We start from the raw sequence: 22,775 nt of genomic DNA on the forward strand, positions 1-22,775 counted from the left end.
TATTATCTTAGCAGAAATACAGCCTTAAGCCAATTCCTACTACTTGTAAACCATCATCCTTTTTCTTAATTAATTAATGAAGGGAAATTACACAAGTAATTTGATTTGATTTTAGTTTCTCTAAATAAGAACATGAGAATGGTTTTATTGATTCAGAATTAGGGGCCACCTAGCCCAGTACCTTATATCCCATACAGGCCATAAACAGACACGTAGGGAAGAAAAAGAATAGGATAATCATATAATACTTTTTTCCCTAATGCTGTCATTGCTTCCAAGTTTAAAATTAAGTAAAATATAACAAGTATTCACATTTATTGTCCTCTGAATTCTTCCCCTTTCAATAGCAGAGCTTCACAGGCTTCTTCTGTGAAAAAAATCTGTCTTCGCTGTCACACAAGTAACAAACTGCAAAACTGAAACAAAAGGAAGCTAGATGGTTTGGCAAGCTAAATAGCGTTTTGTTTCTAGGTGGCCACGTTCAATCAAAACTGCAGTAAATGTTTTCGAGGTGTGTGTTGGTATATAAGAAATGATTCCAGCAACTTAGAGGTCCAAAAATATATTATAATTGATACTCTTATTGACCATTTCAGGAGTGAGGGTAAAAACTACAGGGAAATGGTCTATTTTATGCTCTCTCCATTCAATAGCAGCCTTGCTGTCTGCTTTGCAACTACGTCAGCAGCACCCTGGGTGGAAAGCAAAAGTGCTTCTCCTGGCTTTCAGTGCATGCTCTGTAGTTAAATAGTGCTCTTATAAATGCAGCACATTGAACGTTAAATCCCACTTAAGTAAGAAGAAATAGCACGTTTATTTTTAAGCATAATCAGTATAGGAAAAGTGGGTATAAACAGGACTGGAGCAGTTAAAAAAACACTGTTAAAGGAAAGCATGTCTGCACACTTCTGCAAGTGTTAAATGCAGAAGAAAGCATCGATCTTGGTACCTTACTGGAAATTTGTCTTTGAGTCTATTGGAAATTGGCTGTGAATATTTCACTTCATCATTGAAAAGAAGTACAAAACACTCATAGCAGAGCCACAAAGTTCTGCTATTGATTTTGTAAAACCTAGGGAATAACAAAAAATTGTCTGAAAAAGAAAACAGACAATTCCCTTTCCCTGTAGGAATTTGTAGCAATGTCTTTCTAATACAGATGGGAATAACCACCAGAACTGTTTTCTGGCATCTTAAGCTATGAAGAACTCCATAACAATTTTAAAAGTCACTTTGAAATTCAGAGGGTAGAAAAGGGCAGTGATCATTAAAGTACTGGTATGTTCAAGAGGTGTTTGTTTTGTTTTGTTTTTGATTTTCAGAATCACTGTAGAGGATTGGATTAGGTTTGCTGGACAATCAAAATGACTTCTTGATCTGATAGCCAAGTTGATACCATAGCTGGCTATGAATAGAGTGTGCTTTAAAAAGAGGTTACTGCATCACATCTATAGAGGTGACTATTGCAGTTAGCAATTTTGACGTAATTTTATGCTGGGCAACCAAAAAAATAGCATGTGGGAGGTGACCTTTTCTATGGTAATTGAGGGATTAGTACCTTTCCATGGGATTATTTCATGTGAAAATGTAAAATCTACTCTTGCCTCTTTTGTCTCTCTCCTTTTTTTTTTTCTTTTTTTTTTTTCCAGACAGTTGATGGTAAAGACTAGGTTATCTGAAAAATATTCAATAAAATGTACTGCTGATTTAAGAGCTGCTTCTCCTTTGCTTGAGATGGAATATTAGTGTTTCTCAACCTCTTTCCCTCTTGTGAAATGCCTCTGAATCTTTTTTCTTCCACCTTCCACAAATGAGAACATCCAGAATAGCAATTTAAAAATCAGTGAGACAGTATCTGCCTGTAATTATATACAGCTATGTTTTGTGGCTCCATTGCTGAAATAATTGAAAAGATCATGTGCTGATACAGCTCCTTGTAAAAATCCTTTCATAGATGTTGTATAGTAGGGTTAGATATAATTTCATGAATTGTTTTAGAAAACAATAAAAAGAAATATTTTGCATAGCAGATAAGCTGTAGCACTTTCTCAAAAACTGAATGACAACTGTAAACTGAATGACTTCACCACATAAAGAAGCACACAAACATTTCTTGGATAGTCAAAGGAATATAGCAGTGGGTGTTTGCCCTGAATGCGTGTATGCAAGTGCCATGATAAATTAAGAGATGTGCCAGAAAGAGTGACTTTAGAGAAGACCTACATCCCTTCCTACCAAGATTTAAATGCCTCTGCTACAGTGTTCTTTCATGTGACTTGAATAACTGAATCACATACCCTAATGTGCATGTGCACTGAGCTGTTTTGGTGGGATAATGAAAGTAAATTTCCACAGCCTGCATCATAAGTGCCATGTTAACAGATGTGTGTGTACCAGGGCTGCCTCTGGTCGTTGTCTCTGTACCTGAACCTGACATGGATTAACTGGCTCAAGGTTCTGCCCCATCTCCTGGAGGTCACTGCCTTGCCATCACCTTGGCTCCCAGCTCCCAGTCCTCATGAAGCAGCTTGCCCTTGCTGTTCCCTGGCACCTGCACTGAAAGCAAATCCTTGGTTGTTGGCCCAGGTCCCATGGCAAAGCTGTCTGAGAATGTCTTTGGCAGTTTTTCTTCTGCCAAAGTGATCAACAGTATTCCCTACCTCTGGTTTGCCTCCCATGAGGGTTACTTTTACATAAATATGTGAGCATGGTCCAGGAAAGTGATATTTTAGTGTCACCTCACATTCACTTGCAAGCCACCAAAATGGCTTTTGACTCTTGTAGATTGTGGAGTAAGATGTTTGATGGTCACATGTAGCTCACCTTGCTCTGAGCTTTCTGCTGGCGCTGGCAGTTCTGGGACAGGTCAGGGCGGTAACAATTATACTTCCTTGAGTTCTCAGCTCATTAGTGTTTTATGCTATTGTTGTCTTAAACTATGCGAATGTACTACTGGTTAAAAAAATTCCTCCTCCGTCCTCAAACTCAAAAAAAGTTTGGTTCACAACTTTGCAATAAAGTGCTTTGTTTTTCGCCTTCCTTGGTCCAAGCTGGTAGTTTACAAACTTATATAATGAGGGACAGGAATGTGCAGAAAAGTTGTTAATAGTGAACTTACGACCTTTCCTTTGGGAAAACTATAAAGCAGAAAGCTTTATTTTGCTGAATGTGCTTAAAAAAATAATTAAGGGGGGAATACTTCTGTTATTTTTGTTCTGTTTTGTTTCCATGTATTTGATGTCAGTATGCAGTCAGTGGCACTGATCTCTTGTATAGCGGAAAAATACCTAAAAGAAAAGCACAGAAAAGAGATTTTACTCACTGGAGCTGATTTGGCGCACCCATGCGACAGACTAGAGACTCCCTGCAAGTCGCGCTTGGTTGCTTCAGGCAGGAATTCTTTTCAGGCCAAAATCAGGAAACAGTTTTAAAAAAAAAAAAAAAAAAAAGTTAGGATCAAAACCAAACCAAAAGCAAAGAAATACCGGGGTACCTAAATTTAAACTATGTAAAGTGCTAATAGGATTTTTCTAGGTAAACCTTCCATGTGTTTGTCTGCAAGACTGAGGCATTGGTTTGTAACCAGGAAGAGGCCCCATAATACACAACTATATGGGACTGCTTAAAAGCTCAAGAGCACAAATTTAACTAGCGAAAGCAGCGCTCTTTTCATAACAGTATGTTGCTATCCTTGTGGGAGCAGATAAATTTTTAATACGTTGAAGCCGAAGTTAACATCAGGATGAAAAGTTTGTTGGTCAGTCTGTTACCTTCACTCTGTAGGTTAGATTATTTATTAAAAGACCATTGCAGTATCTGTGAATAGGAACCTGACTAAAACTGGAAGAGCCAAAATACAGCTAAAATTTGTTGCAGTCCTTTTTTAGACGTTCTCATTTAAGTTTTCCTAAGATGAATACATTAAAAAGTTTCTGTGAAAATCAGACTGGTGACATTAACGATCATTACAGATCAGACACTAGTGATTCATTTAATGCTATCTGTACTGTGCCGATAACAAACTTCCACATTTTATATGAATTTACTGCTTAAAAAGGGAATTGCTGAAAATGATAGCTCATTCTTTATGCACAGACTTCATTTGCTTTTCTCACTGACTTGGATGAGATGACGCAGTCTTCTACATCCCTGTGTTGTTGCCAGCAGGATTGAGTAGTTTGTTTTGCCAGCAAGAATGCCATCTGAGGTACTGAATTTTGTGGTGTCTTCTGAGGTGGTACCCATCACCACCTGGAATAGGGACTTTATAGTGGGAAACAGCATATTGCTCATTACGGATGGCCCTAATTCCAAAAAGGAAAAATGCTTTCAAGTCCCAGTGTGTCAGCTGAAGCTGCAGTTGTTCAATGGTTTTGAAAATCGGGCAAAAAGAATTTCAAGTTGGAAAAATTAATATTTCAAAAAGAGCCACTGTCCCAAGTCACCACCAAATGTAGTCAAGGCTACATTAGAAAAGGTAATTTAAATTAAAGTCATTTCTTCCAGTTCAGTGTTTTGCCATTATTATTTGCCTGAAGACTCTGGCTGTGTTTATCTTCAATATTATTAACTTCAATGAACTTGAATGCAAGCATTTTAGCTGAGTGTCTCATCGAAGGGATAGCTTCTTAATCTATGAATTCCCTCTCCAGTGCATCAAAATAAACCACAGATGGTAGATATTTGGAAATTAATGATGATCTATAGATTTGAATTTGTTGGATTAACACTTCTGATGCCAGCTGGAAATTAAAACGTGCTTTTAGTACTGTTTATATGTAAAGCAGGCAATTATCCTTTTTTTTTTTTTTTGTAACTATCAAATTTGATTAATAATTAACCTAGGTTATTTTCCTGTAAAAAAAAAGGACTCCAAAAAGAAGCATTTTATTTCATTTGCATTATTCTTGTTCACAGAAAATGGATACTACGAGCTGTACTCACATATTCATAAGAGATCCAGCATCCGCTGGGAAAAGGGAAAACAATTTGAGATTTAAAATCCATTTGCTCATTAAAAAGAACATTTGTTCTCTACATCGTAATTTTTTTTTTTTTTTAGTTTGAACAGTTAAAAATAATTTGTCTTTTTTTTTTCCAATAGATGCAACAGGTGATTTTGTTCTCTCCTATAAAAATTGTGTAAAAATCTGCAGAATAAGTTGTAATGATAATTATAATAGTCAGTTCACTGTTACTAAAAGAATAATTATTGCTGAGTAACTTGAAACTTTTTTGTATATTTGGCATGTGAGAAAGATCTATAGTGAAGGATAAGCAGATTATGCCTTTGAGGAAAGTGTTCTCATTGCCTAATTGAATATATCCTTCATTTTATCTACTATAGAAAAAAAAATTACCTAACCTTTCCTCTTGTATGCATCCTCATTGTTTTAAAATTAAGAGCTTCCATTGCTTAAGTGCTTGTACGTGGAAGCACAAACATATCTAAATTTACTCTCTTGTGTAGGCCAATTGAATTAACTTAGCTGCACATTTGAATAATAGAAATGCACATAATGATCAGTAGAACAGGGAATCAGGCACATAAATTCATTTAGAAATCACATGTGACTGTTCACTTGAGAAAACAATTTGTAGCTTTCTCTACAAAAAAGAAAAATCAGACAAATAGGATCCAAAAAAAGGGCAAAATGTTAACATTATTACTTTGAAACAGTGTAATTTGTATATTAAGACCAAGAGTGTGATTTCTACATGCATGTTTTAAATTATTTAGTTAAGAAACGAAGATGTTTCTGTCCTGCTGAATGAATGCTCTGCGAGTCATTCCAGAAAAAAAAAAAATAGTACTGGATAAAATCCATTATTTATTCTTAAGTCAGTTTCTTCAGAACAGATTTAGAGCTGAATATGGCATGCTACTGAATCATTTCATAAAAAATAACACTTCTTCTTTCTTTACAGTTCAACGGAAGAGCAGTTTCACTGGCAAACACAAGGTAATGTACTTATCATTAGAGTACTACATATATTTCCTACCAGAGTGGTCATACTTCCAAAAGAAGGTAGAGGGGAAATCAATGTGCATTTATGCAGGGGTGTTTTTTTGTTTGTTTGTTTTGTTTTTATTGCTAGTGTGTGAAAACTACCGAAAAAAATGGCAAAACTTGGTAAAAGTTGTTAGGGTTGGCAAAAAGGACACCTAGAATAGTGCAGTCTTTCAAGAGGGGGCATTGCTGAACACCTCTAGCTTTTTCTTAAGGTGAGACCTGAGCTTTCTCAATTAGCTTTTATTAATCCAAGGCCACACTTTCAAAAGATGGCATAGTTTTCCTGGATCAATACGACCAGCCTCCTGTAAACATGTAATCTTGGTGTGTTCTCCATTTGTTCATCAGCTGTAACTGTACATGATCGCATGCAACTGGTTTTAACTTTTGCCTTTCTTTCACTTTTTTGTGTTGATGTTATTACAGATGGTCAGAAGGATATAGAAGATGAGCTCACTACTGGTCTGGAGCTGGTGGACTCCTGTATTAGATCACTGCAGGAATCAGGGATACTTGATCCACAGGACTATGCAGCCAGTGAAAGTAAGTTGCTAAAAATGTGCTTTTCAGAACCCAGAAGTATTTGGAGAATTTTATTCTTTAAAACTAAAAATTGGGACATTTTCTTATAATGTTTTTCCTGATTATTTTCTGATGCTGGCAGAAGACAATGTATGTGTAGTTGCCTCCCTGCATTTGCAATTTTATTTTTGATTTTGTTTGTAATGGAGAGAATTTTATTGGAAGTTTGTAGGCAAAATCCCTGTGGAGTATATTTTAAGGAATATATTTTGTAATTGCAGTATGGCTGTACTACACTGTGAGGTCATGACACAAGACTTCAGCATCACCACTGCAAAAGTAACTTTCAAACAGCATAGTTTCAGTATGCAAAAATAATATAATGAATTGTAGTGTGGTGGTGTGAGTAATTCTAATGTCACTTCTTAAACACTCAGCCATCAGGTAGCTGGTACTCCTTAACACTATGATTTTCAAATTGGTAAACAGACAAAAGCAGTTAGGTGAACTTCTTAAGGATGATGCAGAGAATGCCAGCTGTAGCAAGAAAGCTGGAGCCTTTTCTTAAAGGTTGGTGTACTGGTCATTTAGCAGCTCTTCTGTTTGCAGAAGCATGCAGTGAGTGGATAGATCCTTTGCTGGGATCAGCAATTTAAGGCTAACCAGTAGCAAAAAGGAGTGAGGGACATGCCACCCAATATATAAGTAGAGCAGATGTCTACAAGTGTTTGTGCTCATAAGTTGCATACACTGAGACAGTTTTCCCACAGGCTGACACCTCTGTTAGGAGATGTAACCCTAGACATTGAATAAGCAGGTTAATTCCCTATTTTCCATTACTTTTTTTCACTCTCCTAACTGATACACTGTTCCCTTCTGCCACAAAACATGTGCCCTTTCCTTCACTGCTGCTCCAGGCATTACCTTGACCTTTCGATTTTCTCTAGTATTCCTCTGTATGTCCTTCTCTCTGCTCCCTTGAGCCGTCTTTGTTTTTCTTCAGTCCCCTGCTGCCCAGTACTCTGTGACTGAATGCCATCTTTCAAGGTAGTTGTCCAAATTCAGCTTCCTCAAAAACAAAGAGGATGACTTCCCCTTCCTTGGAAGGGCTAATGTGACAACCGCCTTCTGCACAGCCTCTCTAGCAATGGTGAATCGTCACCTGAAATGTCAACATCATTTCAAGTGAAAGCAAGGCATTGATTGCAAGGCAGAATTTTAATAAGTCAGAACATTTTTCAGAATTATTTTAAAAGAAGAGTTGCAGTAAAATTCACAGCTGACAGTCCTGGAACAGTAGGCAATTTTTCACTTTTCATGTACACAAGATTTCTGGGTCTACAATGTCATCAACAGTCTTGGTAAGATGTTGTTTGATCTGAGCAAAATCTTCTGTTGAGAAAGCATGATGTAACAGTATAAGCCCTTATAATTTGCTCCGTTTTTTGTTTATTCCCTTTTTTTTAATTCATTTGGGGGTGAGGAGAAACAGATTGAATGACTGACATGATTAGGATTGTCTTCATACTGTGATTCTGTAGAAAAGTAAATCTGGGTGGATGGCAGCAGAGGAGATTGGTGGCAGGGAGATCCTAGCATGGATGGGCATTTGGCAGAAACTGGATGAAGAGGTGAAAACTTAAGAAAAATGTTAGGGAAGGATGAGGGCAGTAAATGGAAAGAAAATGGGTAAGTGAAGAAAACTAGTACAAAAATTTCTGAGGAGTATCACCAAAAGATAAGACTCAAATAGGAATGTAGATAGGAAGGAGAATAAGGAATGTGGGCAAATGGAAAACAGTGATGGAGAAGAGGAGCAATAGAGATGGACTGTGTGGGGAACAAGCAGGAGAGGAACTGAGATTTGTTAAAGCAGGAGGACAGAGTTGGAAGCTGAATTTGCTTGGTTGGATGGTTTGTTCATGGGATCAGGAGATAGGTGCAAAGAGAGTGAACAACAGGGTGATGAGAATGACATTCAAGAAATGAGATGCTGATAGAGTTATGGACAGGACAATAGCTGTCCCTAAGAAATACAGACTTGGAGAGAACAGGCAGATGCATGTGCTTACAGGGGAGCAGGCTTCCCCACAGAGTTGTAAGCTTGAAGCTCGTCATTGTTAGGAAATATCTGTGAAGCTTTTGTCAGTGTACAATATTCCTCTGTTTAGGCCTCCCTCATAATGAAACTACATTGCTATTTGCCATTTATGGTTGTAATTAAGAGTCATATATATATGCCAAAGCCAACAGTCGCAGCTCTGCTAATCACTCATAAATGCAATTAGGATGTCATATGCTGGAGTTTCTTTTTGGTTGGGTGGTCTTTTTTCAATTTAGAATAAAACATCATGGACACATCAGACAGTTAAAATGTTACTGTGTTTGCAAAGTTAAAAGTAACAAAGTCAAGGATGTCTGTACAACATAATTTGTCTTTCTTGTGACTGCATTACACAACAGTTATTATCACGTCCTGTTTTGAACATTATCTGTCCATGCCTCATTTACTCCCAAAGATAAGGTTCAGACTGCACAGCATACGGAAGGGGGATTCCATCTTGAGCACTTCTAACTTTTCTAAGCAATGAGTAGAATGTATTTGCTAAATGAAAACAAAAATCTCATATTTGGCAGTTCAACTTCTCACTTAAAATTGACTTTTATCTCTTTTGCATCCCAAAGTTCTGATGTCATAGCTGTGAAATCATTCACATTATCTTTTCCTGATACCTAGTTTTATTCATTAGTGGATTGTTCACAGGTGTGTTGAGGACAAACATAACTAACTAACCTATGGAAGCAGTGTCTCAAACATATGAATAGTGGTATAAAGGGAAATTTAAAACTTACTCTGAAGTGTCTTACAGTATTTGTATTTCGTAGGCACTTTTTGTCTTAATTCCTTCAGTCTCCAAATAGGAAGTGAGAAAAATGTCTCACTTTACAGGTAGAGAAAGCATTGTTTGTGATGCATTTGAACTAAATGTTGAGTGTCACTTAGTAGTCCACCAGGGCTCTGTTTTTTTCTCTGTGTTGGACAATCTTCAATGAAGGCCTGAGGTCATGCTGTGGAGAATGAGGCTACTGCACAACAAACACTGAATATGTTTGCACGGTGTGTACTGTCCATAAGGCAAGGAGAGAGGGGAGAAGCAGTGGTTCATAAAAGGCACCTTGGTCTGGCATCTCCTAACTTCAGAGGTCTTGAACTTGCAATTTTACTTAATTTTACTTCTGCATTTTGAATGCATAACTGTATTTTACATCACTAGGCTGACTCTGAGGAAGCATTTCTAGCCGGCCATGGCAGTTCTAGACTAGTTGAGGCAGATTTTTAAAATATTCATAAGAAAGCTTGCCCAGAGATGTGACCACAGCTTCTTTTTCTGAACTGTGCGCATCCAGTGTAACAAGCTAATCTATGAGTAGCTCTACCTTTGTAGAGGATTAGTGTGTCTGTAGTCTGAATCTTTATGATTCAGTTTTACGCACTCTGAGTTTCTCAGAATTATTTATAAAAAGTGGTCACATAGCAGGCACAGGCAGTTGTTATAATTCTCCAAATCCCAAATATCATGCCTACTATTCCTTTACTAGCAAATAAAAGCTGTGGACATAGGCTAACAAGACACATCACATGAAAGTGGCTTACACAGGAGGTCTGTATATAGCTAGTGGTGCTTGCTAATTATCTTTGCTGAATGTGAATCAGCAAATAGACACATGTACAGGTACCGCTACATAAAACTTTTATTAATATGGGCCAAAACAAGCAGAGCGATTAATGATTAATTTTTTGAAGTAGTTAGTGTCAGACAAAGTCACACAGATTCATACCTGCTGTATTCTCTCAAGTTTTCTGTGGTTGTCTGTGCCTGGCACAAGGCTGTATGCATCTGATGGGTGCTCCTGCACTGTGACCCATCTCTTTCTTTTGTCTCAACTCAGTATAAACTGGCTTCCCAGAAACACGTGTTTCTACTTAGAAACAAACAAATAAAAAGTAAGGAAAATTCCAGAATTGTGAAGAAGGCTGCAGCTGAGTTAAGACCTCAACCTGCATATCCTTGTCCAGCTTTCTGTACTGCACCAAATCCTTTGTCTTTGCATAGCTGTAGATCAGTCATCGCCGTATCACTCCCATTTACATCAAACAGGAGCTGACATGGTGTCAGACGGGAGTTCAGATCATCTTGAGTGCTTGTGGGGATGCCACCAGCAGAAGGCCAGCAGTCCACGCATACCCTCCGTCCCTGAGGGTGGCAGGTATGGGCTGCTGCTAATGGCAGTAGCCATCAGCTACTGCATGTCCCAGGGACCAGCCAGGTCCCTTGGTGTGCTGTTGTGACACTCAGTCCTTCTTCCTGGTTGTAAGTAGCTGTAACAGCCTGTGTGGCAGCCTGGAGCAGACAGCAGAGCTGTCTGTTCCTCTCTGAAACTATTCCTCAATCCACCGTTGTCCCTCTCTGGTGGGGCCCCAGAGTACTGCTTTTGCATGGATGAAGATAAATACCAGTCACTTTGAATAGGATCGGGGGAAAGGCCAGAGGTGTGGAAGCCGAGTTTGGTCGTACAGAAGACTCTGGGAATGGGTCACAGGAGAGGGACAGGAATCCACTGTAAGTCTAGGGACTGGAATCACTGGAGACAGAAACATGAAGAGGAGCAAAATTTAGATGGGCTGGGGAAGAGCATTCAGGAAAGAGCTAACACTTTAATGTTTCAGACAGACATAAGACACAGAAGCGTTGAGAGGTGACTGTAGGTCACGTTTTGTGACGTACATTTTGTGAGAACTGAGTATGCATTGTGGAGACCATTCATTAATATTTTAGATTAGAAAGCTTGGAAAAACGGAGGGTGAAGGAAAAAAAAGGCACTTTTTTCCTCCCCATCACTGCCCCACTGTCTCAAATCGAACAACTACTAAAGGTTCATTCCTTTTACTACCTGTTCATTATGCCTCCATTTTTTTCCCCCTACCGTTACATGTAAGAAGAATTGAAAAGCTGGAAAGGTTCAGGGAAGGAAGGCGAGTAAACACAGATATACAACTGTGGGCAAAGAAGGCTGATTGCTGGAGAACATTTTTCATTACGGCCTGATAAGGTCACAGTCTGGCCTGCAGATAGGTGGGAAAGGTCCTGATGAACTGTCTGAGGCACTGAGATGTCCATCCTCTGTGACACAGAGAAGCTGGAGGCCTCTGAGCGATCATTACAGACCAAATTGCCTTTTCCTGCCCATGTTTGAAAGTTTGCATTTTAAAGATGGGCAGTGTGAGTAAGAGTGAGATCAACACGGAACGAGAGGAAAATTTTGGTCCTGTATTTTATACTATTCCTTCCCACTAGCTGCCCTTTGCCCCTGCCTCTGTGGTTCATTAGCATGCCCCATCATGGACTGCTTGATACTGGCGTAAAAATCGGTTCTGAAATAATTAGCTGAGGCAGATGGAGTCCTTACGGACCTGTACGGCTTGCAGCAATGAGGAGAGGCAATGGTTACTCGATCTGTCATGGCATTAGCAAAATGAGGGCTAGGCAGACTACTGAGATTATTGAGCAAATCCATTGGCACTTTCTTCCTAACTTAAACCACAGGCTCAAATGTCTCCTAATCCAAAAGTCTCTAATTTTAATTTAAGGTATCTATACTTTTATCTTTCCTGCTATTTCCTTTGCTTTGCCTCCACAAAATGAACCTAAGACAGGTCTTAAAAGGATTATGGAGTAGATTTATGGAGCTTTTGGCGTTTAAGTTTCTAACTGAAATGGAATCATCTCACCAGTTATTTTTCACTTGCTTAATCACTTTATGTGGAAACCCTTCTTCTTTGCTCTCTAAATAGTTCCTACAGACTGCAGCTACAGAGTTTTTGTTGACATGAATCATAAAAATTCTTGGATCAGCGTGACATGGCTGCAATTGTCTGATATTTTTAAAATGCTACATTCTGAACTTCAATTTATAAGTATTTGGTGTTAGAATTGCAGTTTTCCCCATCTGACTGCCAGTACTCCAGACAATTTTTTTTCACGGTTTCTGAATATATTTTTGTTTACATCTGTGACCCTATTGCCCTATGCTCAAGATTAATTGCAGACTGATAAGGGAATAAATACAGTGTAGATTAAATAACACTGTCTTCTTGGCTATCGCCATTTCAGAGTGCACTTGTTACATGTTAATAAAAATGCAGGCAGTTAAGGACATCTCAGCCCTTCCGGGGAAGAAAAACCATGGCTCACCACAGAGGACTCGGCCTCATGATATATGAACTCTTTTAGTCCCTTAAAACTATTTGCCCAAAATGCAGCCTGGATGGATAGTAGTACCATTTAGATGTCGCTTTTTTTTCCTCTGAAGAATGAAAGATGTTACATGAACAGATAATTTTTATCTCATGAAATTATATATAATTGTTGTATTAAACAGATGTGGTTTTCACTTAACTAAGCTGCCTAATTCTGAGGCTAAAAAGATGGGCTGAGCTCTTATTTTATTGTCTTAATTCATTTTTGTTTCAGCAATTTTTTACAATAACAGAGATCCTCCTTACTCAGTGCGAAAGCAGATGTCCCAGTTTGAAAGAGCACTCCTTGTTCAACCTTTATGATTTTCATCTTTTATCAGCTGCTTTATTCATAGATATTGAAAATGGATTGAAACAAAAAGGCTCTATTTACACAATGAATGTGTAAAAAGATGTGTGTTTATGTGTTTTCAATCCCATAGCTCTTGCTTTGTGAAGTTGCCACCTGTCAGATGGCTGACATGCTGAATGAGATGAAATTTGGCATCAGTGGACCTCACAATTTGTTGATAGATGAAGTTATTTCCATTTCATTATCTACTCTGAGTGCCAGGGTGATCCAGCTGAGTCATTCTTTGTGCACACAAAGGAGGTGTTCTCATGGGATCTCCTGATAAACATACACACTAATAAAATCATGTGCTCTTTGAGTATACTTCAGAAAAGAAAATCACCTTGGCAGTGTGCGTGCCCCTCTTTAATTTTAGAAATTGAATTTTTGGAGTAGCGGTGGTGTAAGTGTGCAACAAGGGTCACCTCACCTTTCCTCCTACTTCTCTTTCCTGTTGCATTAATGCAAACTGGGCAGTCTGACTCAACAGTTCTTAGCTGCAGATAAATCATGCCAAGTATGAGGCCTGAGGAAATTCTGATTTATTGATAAAACATCTGACAGTATTTTAATATATTCAGAGTAAATACTTACGGATGGATATTTTGGATGCCTCTCCATCCATCTCTTCTAATACAAACCTTTTCAATATATTGGCTTCAAAACTCTGGGGTTCCCAAGTCATCTTTGCCCAATTTTTAATGAAGTATAGCCTCTAAAAGGTGGACAAACACAAACGCCTTTTGTTAAAGGGTGGTCTCAGTTATTTGTGGCATGTTCTCACAGAGAAAGTTGTGCACAAATTGTCTAAACTGTGAATAAAGTCCTGTCTTTTGGAGCAGTTCTTAAATAATTAGATTTCTGAGTAACAGGGATAAGATGTTGCTTCCTTTATCCTTATCCACCTTCCCTTTCTGTCCCTAGTCGCCCTAAATATGAGCATAAAATAATCATCCTGTCGTTTAACATTGTAATAGCCACTGGCCAGCAGTGAAACCAATGCCTACAACACTGAGACCTGGTCCCGGTGGCAGTCCTCAGGGGGAGCTTAATGTCGTTACAGAAGAGCTGACCATGTAAAGTTGCTGTGTATTCATTGCTAAACCCTGTTAAGACGTGAGGATCTGATATTACGGAGCAAGCCCTAGTGCTGACCCAAGAGCCAGCTTTTACATCTCAGAATCAATGTTTACAGCCAGCGCTGCCTTTGGAAATGCTCTGTCAGCACCAAGCATCTTTAGCTCGGACTTCATTTTTTTATCCTCTGTCAGAGGCTGAGTTCAAAGGTGTTGAGAGTAGCTCCGGATGAAAAGATGCAGTTCAAACACCGTCATTACATACTCTATACCTTCCTTTGGTCACCTTTGCTTCTTTTCACTGGTATCAGCACGCTAAGATTTGGGTAAAACAAGCATGTCTTCGCTGCTAGCATACTGCATCCAATTAAATTCATGCCAGTCTTCTCACTTCAAGAGTGTGAATTACTTCTTTTTTTTTTCCCTTTTCCTTAATGGTCACTTCCCTTATGCAGGCAGGAGAAGGCCACTGCAAAGAGTCAGGCTTAGGAGCAGAGCCACATCAGGGGCTCTCACCACCAGCAATCCTGACAGCCTTTGGTATCTGTTTCATCAGCTGTGGTCTGCCATGGCTTTCAGGCAGTGGGGTGTTACGGATTGTAACTCGGGTCCAGCTATCTCACACTGCTGAGATCCTCAGCCTGTCTTCAATCTCACATGCGATTGTTTTCCAGCAGGAGGCCTGGGGAAGGCTAAAGGAGCCAGCAGCATTCAGGGAAGCTGTTTCTCCTTTTGCTTGTTCCTCAGGGCTAGCACAGGGGTTGCCGCGGGCACCCTCCTGTGCGTGACACCAGCTGCCTAAGTTTTTCTGCAGACATTTTATAGACCAGTAGGGTGCCCGGGTGGATTTGCATGCTTCTCAGGGAGAGAGCGCTAGAAGGCACTGGCAGAACTCTTCAAGACGTGACAGTCCAGTATGTTCCTGTCCTGTTGGATCTAAATGCTGACTCCATTTTAATCTCTCTGTCTAGCCTTCTCCTTTCCTGTGCTCTCATCCTTTGCTATCCCATCTTTCCATAAGCCACCCATTCCTGTCTTACCAAACCTGTATGCCCATTACTTCCCTTCTTGCTTCAGTTTCATCTTCTTTTCCAGTTCCTTTATCTTTCTTTTCACAAATCATGAAATAAAACCTCAGTGCCCTGTCCCCAAAACAAATGCTTACTCACCCTCAGAGAAAAAAAAAATCAAAACACACTTTCTGTATAAAAGTGGCCTTGTAATCCTCACTTTTTACATGTTTATCTAACTTCAGGCTAAACCACATTGCTCATTGATGTGTCATCTTGCAAGTCCAAAGGTAATACTATGACAACATTACAACAAAGTCATTTGTAATTTCCCTCCACTTCAGTACAGCAACCTATCGTCTGATTTCCTGTTTCAATGCAGTCACGTAGAACGTGTCACTTAGGGTTCCCTTATCTTAAGTTGTGCCTACATGATGAAATGGACTTTTTATGCATCAATCCCATACTGATGGAATATTACTTCATATTACTTCACGTCTGAGCTTGCTTGTCCTGAGATGAGTGTGACTTGGGTACGTGGTGTCATTTCATGCTGTGTAAGTGACTTACAACCCTTGCCTAAATAAAACAACCCTTTAAAATCTAGCTTTATTGCTGTGCTTCAAAATGTGAAAGTTGAATTAACACAGGAGTAATAACAGCTGGTAAAGTATATATAGAGGGGGAGAATGGAAAGGTGAGAGCACTGAAACCAGGAAAGCAGGAGCAATTAGTAGTAGCTTCAGAGATGGAAAGGAGGTAATGATCACCTTGTAATGATTAGCCTGTGGCAAATTCAAATCCTGCACAAGTAACCAGGTGTTCCCTCATCCACTGCAGGAAGCAGTTACTGAAACTCATTAGAAAGTGACAGTGACTTATGGTAGCATCTGTAGAAGCAGAACGTAGAAAGATTTTTGGCATCTGAACTGGCAGCACGGAAGTACATCAGTAAATATTTTGTCTGTAGCATGGGCCAGGAAACAAGTGCACCCACATCCTCATGACAGACTGATAAAGCACTCACCCTACTCGTGCCGTAGTGGTATGCCAGCGCTCGCGCTCTCAGCACAGTTAGAAGTGCCAAGAGCTGCACAGCTCTGTGAACTACCCACGCCAGCTCGTGAGCACGAAACCGGTCTGCAGATACGGCTGTGCAAAAGAGGTAATTGGCTTGTTGGCCTGTGCGAAACGTGTGTGGAGCAGATCATCTTGGCAGGTGTGGTTTTGGCCTTAATGTCTTTTGTGTTACGTGGAGTTGACAGAGCTCTCAGTGAAGTAGGATTCCTGTGACTTGTATGATAACACAGAGTAAGGAGTCACCTCCGTTTTTTTCCATTCTGGAGTTAGAAATGGAGAAATGCATTTTGTGAGTACAACATGGCAGCACAGGGTGGTGCATATTCATGGACACTTAACGGAAAGAAGAAGCAAAAAATAAAGCAAGAGAATCTTGGGTGCACAAGGAGTTTGCTGCAACTATTTATCTGCAAAGAACAACTTGCAAACTGCTGCTTGTGCTGGAGATGTTGCATAGGTGAAATATGGGTGTCTGGTTATATTTTCATAAAACCTCCACCCAAATGCACAGAGAAGTTTTAGGTGGTGTTTGTCTTCAACCCACGTAGATTGGGGCATACCTTCTGTTTTATGGCTTGGGTTTTCTGGCATATGAAAAAAATTCTCATAAAATTTTGACCTTGTTGACTTACTTGTTAGTAAGCTGACTTCCGAGGCAGTGTTAAATACATTCTGAGCTGGTTCACCTCAAATAGCCATTTTCATTTGTGGACAGAAAAGATTCAAAATTTAAGCCTATGAAAGGTCAGGGAAAAAAAAAAAAAAAGAGTTCTACTTTGCACATCAGAGGAAACCTATTCTGTGCTAGTAGTAAAGTTCATAGAACAAAGTAATAGATGTAATGATACCTTTTGGTATCAGATCCAGATATCCGTGAATGGTTGTATATGCTTTGTAGCCAGAAGCTGCCATGTTTGTTTTTGGTTTTGTTAACAGCATAGGCTAAGTCTATCGGAAGAGATTTGTCTAATTTTTTGATTTCTGATAATGCACTCAGCTTTCATGTGAGTCATGCTTGTGTGATGTCTGTAACCATCTGATTTTATTTCCTAGAAATAAAAAGGGAACACTTCCGTTCAATACTATCAATAGCAGCCTTAGGCTGTGCTGGGCAGAGAGGGCGATTAGGAACACTCAAAATTGACAGTTGGTCTTCTAAGGTATAAAATGCTTCCAAAAATTAAGGTTTAATCATACAAAAGATGTTCTTAATTTACTTGGCTTTTTTTTCCTGTAAACCAAGCACACACTCCATTTTAAAAGTGTATATTTCTTGCAAAATGGGAGATAGGTTGACAATGAAAACATAAATTTTACAAAATGCAATTAATTATGCCAAAATTCAGTGTTTCCCAAATGGAAGTATGAGACTTCCTTCCTAGTCAGAGATTGCTGTCTGCGTAGCTGCACACTGTGAATCTTCCTGCATGCAAGTTTCTTCTTGTGGTCACCTTCAGAAACATATCTAATCCTGTCCCAAAAGCCCAGTTTGGGTACTGTTCTACTGTTGTTCCATAGTCTGGTCTTTTAATAGACAGGAAACTTCTGTTACACTGAATACTGTGTGACTTCTGCCACTCCTAGTATTGCATACCACCTGTAGAGTTTCACAGAAGTAACATCACCATCAGCAAATCAGGTTATTTGTGGAAAGAAGAGGTTTATACTCCTGGTGTAATTCACATCATGTCTACCTTAGCCCACTGACAAGGTTTTGTAGGCAGAGGCTCCTCATGAAGGTGTAACACGTGCCAGCAGAAATTTTCCTGCCAAAAAACTGTCTTCCTGTCCTCCTGTCATACGAGGAGTGGCTGAGGGAGCTGGGGTTGTTTAGCCTGGAGAAGAGGAGGCTCAGGGGAGACCTCATCACTCTCTATAGGTACCTTAAAGGAGGCTGTAGAGAGGTGGGGGTTGGTCTATTCTCCCACGTGCCTGGTGACAGGACAAGGGGGAATGGGCTAAAGTTGCGCCAGAGGAAGTTTAGGTTGGATATTAGGAAGAACTTCTTTACGGAAAGGGTTGTTAGGCATTGGAATGGGCTGCCCAGGGAGGTGGTTGAGTCACCATCCCTGGAGGTCTTTAAAAGATGCTTAGATGTAGCCCTTAGTGATATGGTTTAGTGGAGGTCTTGTTAGTGTTAGGACAGAGGTTGGACTAGATGATCTTGGAGGTCTCTTCCAACCTAGACGATTCTGTGATTCTGTGAAAAGAGTTCCCGATCAACCTTACACATCCCTAGACAGAAGGCTAGAGGAAATTACTTTTCCTCTTTGTGTCCTCTGTAAATGCAATTGAGCTGTTATCCTTGCTGCCCATCTTTCACCCAGGCTCTTTCTATCCATTGCTCCTATAAAGCCCATCATCCTAATGGCTAATGATAAATTATGGCTTTCAGATAATATCTGATTTCAATATGTGCAGAGTTTAGCAAGCTATTTCATAAAATATGATTAATCTTCCATGAAAGAAGTTGTTTAATCCTGAGGTCATTTAAAAATTTGCAGTAGTAGCTTATCCTTGTTTTTAATCTAAATTTCAGACAATTCTTTTTTCTATAAAAGTCGAAGACAAGGGGAACTTCTTTATCCTGAGTTTAAATATGTTTAAACCTATTATTGCTTGTTCCTTATCTTTAGGTCTTGATCTCTAACATCTCCAATAATTTCTTTCATTCAAAACAGAACTCCCAATTTTTTCTTACTATCAAACTTTACCAAGTATTGCTTATGAAAGAATATTCATCTGTCTTGCATTTCGTACAAACATCTGGAGTAATGCCATGTCTGGATGGATATAGAAAGTAAAACATAATGCTCTATCTGAGTAAATAACACTGAGCTTATTATTTCAGGGTTGCTTTAGGCTTTGCTATGTTGCCTTGTTCTATGAGTCTGGGATTTCATATTTGCCACATATGCTTCCTAACTTTCAAACAACTTTTATTTTATCTCACTAGAAATTCTATTACATTCATAATGTACCACCTACAAATTTTTGTTATCCATGAAGAAATTCTTCCTCTTTATACACTTCCTCACTCAGTTCAGCTATTTCTGGTTTTCTTCTTGTCCCTCCCAGGTGCACAGTTAGTGAATTTAACCACCGGGCAGTATGGGTTTGCAGTAACATGCTGGAGTCCTGATAGTCGGTGCTAGTGCTTGTTATCCAGCAGCCTTGATTGCAGAGCTGCTCCAGAGAGTCATTGACAGAGGAATTTCTAAATGGCTTTCTCACTTCAGGTCTTAACAGTTTCCCACTACTTCTTGTGGATGTTTGTGGTGCTTTGCTGTCCCACACAGCAGTGATTTATTATTTCAAATCCTAACCAAAGCCTTCTGTTTTTCTGTTACAATAATACCCGAGTTTTTATCGGCATAAGCATATGATAACTAGAATGCAATGAAACCGTTTTCTGTTCCCAGTTCACCTACTCTTGAAATAAAGTGATCTTTGTCTTTTATTCTAGCAGCAATCAGGTTAGAAAGAGAGTTAGAAGGGATATCCTTGTATTGTTCCCTCGCATAATGGTATCAGCCTAGTTTTTACATCTTTTCTCCAGATACATATCATTTATAGGTTCTTGGATGAAAATGAGCTTAGGCTACATTTCTGAACACATTCCACCAAATTCTATTTTCCTGTACCTAAAAATGTGTTCTGTAACAACACTACAACCCTTTTCTGTATCTGTAGGTAGAACATAGCCTTCCTAGTATTGGTAGAGCATGATATTGCATATAAATTACTTTCCATTTCTGTAAAACAAGTTCATTTTCAGTGTACTTGTTTGAGAATGCTGCCTCTCATCTAAGGAGATATGCTTGTTTCATAACAAGGGAGCTACTTTAATATAAAGTTTATTACTTATTCCTTCAGTTTAGGTATGTGTATGCTTTTTTCCCCCCTTTTTTCAGCTTTGTGCATTACTAGATCATGGAATACCTGTGTTATGTTGCAACTGTGACATTCTTTATTGTAAAATAGAGGTTCTGACATCTGTAATATTTAGTATGTCCTAGAATATAGATCTTGAAATATTTTCCTAGTACTGTCCTTTATTTGAACGGAAAGTGGGGAGAATGCCTGCTGTTATCATTATATCACAGCTACTTGTTATCTTCTGTCTGAGATGTGACTAACAGTTAAAGTCCTTCTTTTCCTACAGAATGTTTGACCTGTCGTAGCTGACTGGACTTGTCTTCATCAATACATTTAATTTTTTCCTCCTTATTTTTTCTCATGTCATTTTATGCATAGTAAGCCCCTGACTCAAGCCCATGTTGATGGCTGAGCTATATTATCTTCTTCAGATTTTTATAATTTCTTGTGGTCTAATTTTTCCTTTTTCTGTCTGTAATAAAGAAAACATCTTCTTTTTATGATACCACAAAGGTCTCCCTTCTAGTTCCCATGGCTTTCCCCACAACTGACCACTGCCTCTGCTGCTTCCATCTACACTCGTTGCAACTTCCACAGAGACTAGGAAATAGGGAAGAGAGGAGAGAAGTCTGCACTTAGGTAGCAAGGTGGCTGTTCCTTGCCATCCTGAGCAGTCCCCTACAGGGTTTCCCTCACCTTCCCTCCACTCAATTCCTCAGCTTTCCAGCGCTGTCCAAAATCATCTCAGCAACAGAGAGTTTCTTCAAAGAATGTTTCAGATGATCTCGAAAATAAGGCATGCTGAAGTGGAGGGTTTTAAAACAAACGGTCTTTGCTCTTCTGTTTTTGAGGGAAAATTTACTCCTGGTCCTAGCCTGATTCTGGGAGCAAGACTTGGAAAATAGGAGACACCAATGAGATGACAAAGAATTTAGTATCACTGGAAACGGGTCTGTCTACCTTGTCTTTAACTATCATCCCCTCTACGCTACCATCAAATATTGTGGAAACACCTTTTCAGATTACCGTCAAGGGCTCTCCCTGTTTTTGTTGTCCTTTCAGTCTAGTTTCAGGATTTTCCATCTTCCCAGCTAAAGCTGAGCAGTCAGAAACTGAACGCCCACTCTACAGATACCTGACCTGATTATTTAATTTACTGAATTTGTTTTAATCATACATCTCTTTGCAAAACTGGGCAACAAATACAACCAGGCATTCGGAGTGGTTAGCAACTACTCTGCATGACTATACACACTTAAACAAAGAAAAGTAGGTTGTAGGGTCGGAATCAATATTTCACACTGAAACTAAATGACCTAAGAGGAAGAAGGAACAGTAAACAATGACTTTTGGTATTTGAAATCCTTAATTAGGCCTATATGAACACTTAGAAGATGATTCCTCTAGCTGGAATGTGAGGCACCTCAACCTATTAACTCTGTAAATGAATGTTTAAAGGACATTAAAGGAGTTTTGCTAGTGCTTTGTTTCAACTCTTACCCAAATGAGCAAAGCAGGTTGAAGAATGTGTGAAGTGATTAATTACACTAATTAAAAACACTTTATTTACACTTACTCTATAATTTATCATTACTACTTCTGTCAGTTGATCGAAGGTGAGTGAAGTGTTGTTTATAATTGGTATGCGAGCTAATTAAATGTTCGTTCTAGCATGCTTTGGTCTATTTCCTTTGTCAATTAGAACTGGCATTGCAATAGATGATTGACCAAATGGAAATGTATAACACAATAATTGTGCTCCAGTTTACTACTTAATTGGAGAGGAATTGTGCCTCAGTAATCCAACTGGGTTTAAATCTTAAGCAGAGAAAACATCCTGCTCTTTCCACTCGCATGATATTTTCACTGGAAACTTCACATGGAAAACTAAGTAACGAGCATGTAATTATCTCATGGAGGCTGACTAGGTGTAGTTTCTGTAGTTTGTAGTACAATTATTTTAGCCAATTCAGAAGTAATTATTGCATACATTTAGTTTACTGAATTAATCATGCCCTTATCTTTAATAAATATAGTACTGTATGTAACTTGTCATTATATGGTGATTATTTCATCATTTAACAGCTAACAGATAATGTGTTATTGAATACTTATTACACGATACCTTTTGTTCTGTAATACAAAATATTAGTTCTGTTTAATAATTCTTTTTTTTTTCCTATCGAAGATTGACCATACAATAGCTATATTGCATGAACTAAAAATATATTGACTTGTCATGTACGGTGAAGCTCCAATTTCTAAGAATTTCCTATGTGATGTATTCCATGAGATACTGCAGTCTACTTACTAGGAAATGAGTAATTTTTCAGATGACTGACTGGCAGACAGTAGGGATAGGCTGTCATTAATGCCACCACAGGGAATAATTTCTTTGGTTTCTTTTTGTGAGTTCCTCCTTCACAATAATCCCACATTCTAAATCTGGCTATTTAGTTTTGTGAACCAGCAACACTACAAGATAAGGTTAGAAAAATATATAATAATTAAGTTATCTTAGATTATAATAAAGTTAATCCACAG

The 22,775-nt window shown here is 38.8% G+C and overlaps 1 protein-coding gene across 12 annotated transcripts in view; it reads left to right on the forward strand.

The window, feature by feature from the left end:
• Window positions 1–22,775, forward strand: part of CTNND2 (catenin delta 2) — a 648,554-nt gene that overhangs the window by 334,362 nt on the left and 291,417 nt on the right. For all 12 annotated transcript variants that reach the window (XR_010829527.1, XM_066992559.1, XM_066992566.1 and 9 more), the window contains 2 exons: window positions 5,929–5,963; window positions 6,441–6,557. Coding sequence is in view for 11 of the 12 variants with exons in the window: in XM_066992559.1 (XP_066848660.1) it covers window positions 5,929–5,963; window positions 6,441–6,557 (152 nt within the window). In the remaining variant the exon portion in view is untranslated. The remainder of the gene's footprint in view (window positions 1–5,928; window positions 5,964–6,440; window positions 6,558–22,775) is intronic.

The sequence above is a fragment of the Anser cygnoides genome, chromosome 2 (assembly GCF_040182565.1).
Source record: "Anser cygnoides isolate HZ-2024a breed goose chromosome 2, Taihu_goose_T2T_genome, whole genome shotgun sequence".
Lineage (NCBI taxonomy): Eukaryota > Metazoa > Chordata > Aves > Anseriformes > Anatidae > Anser > Anser cygnoides.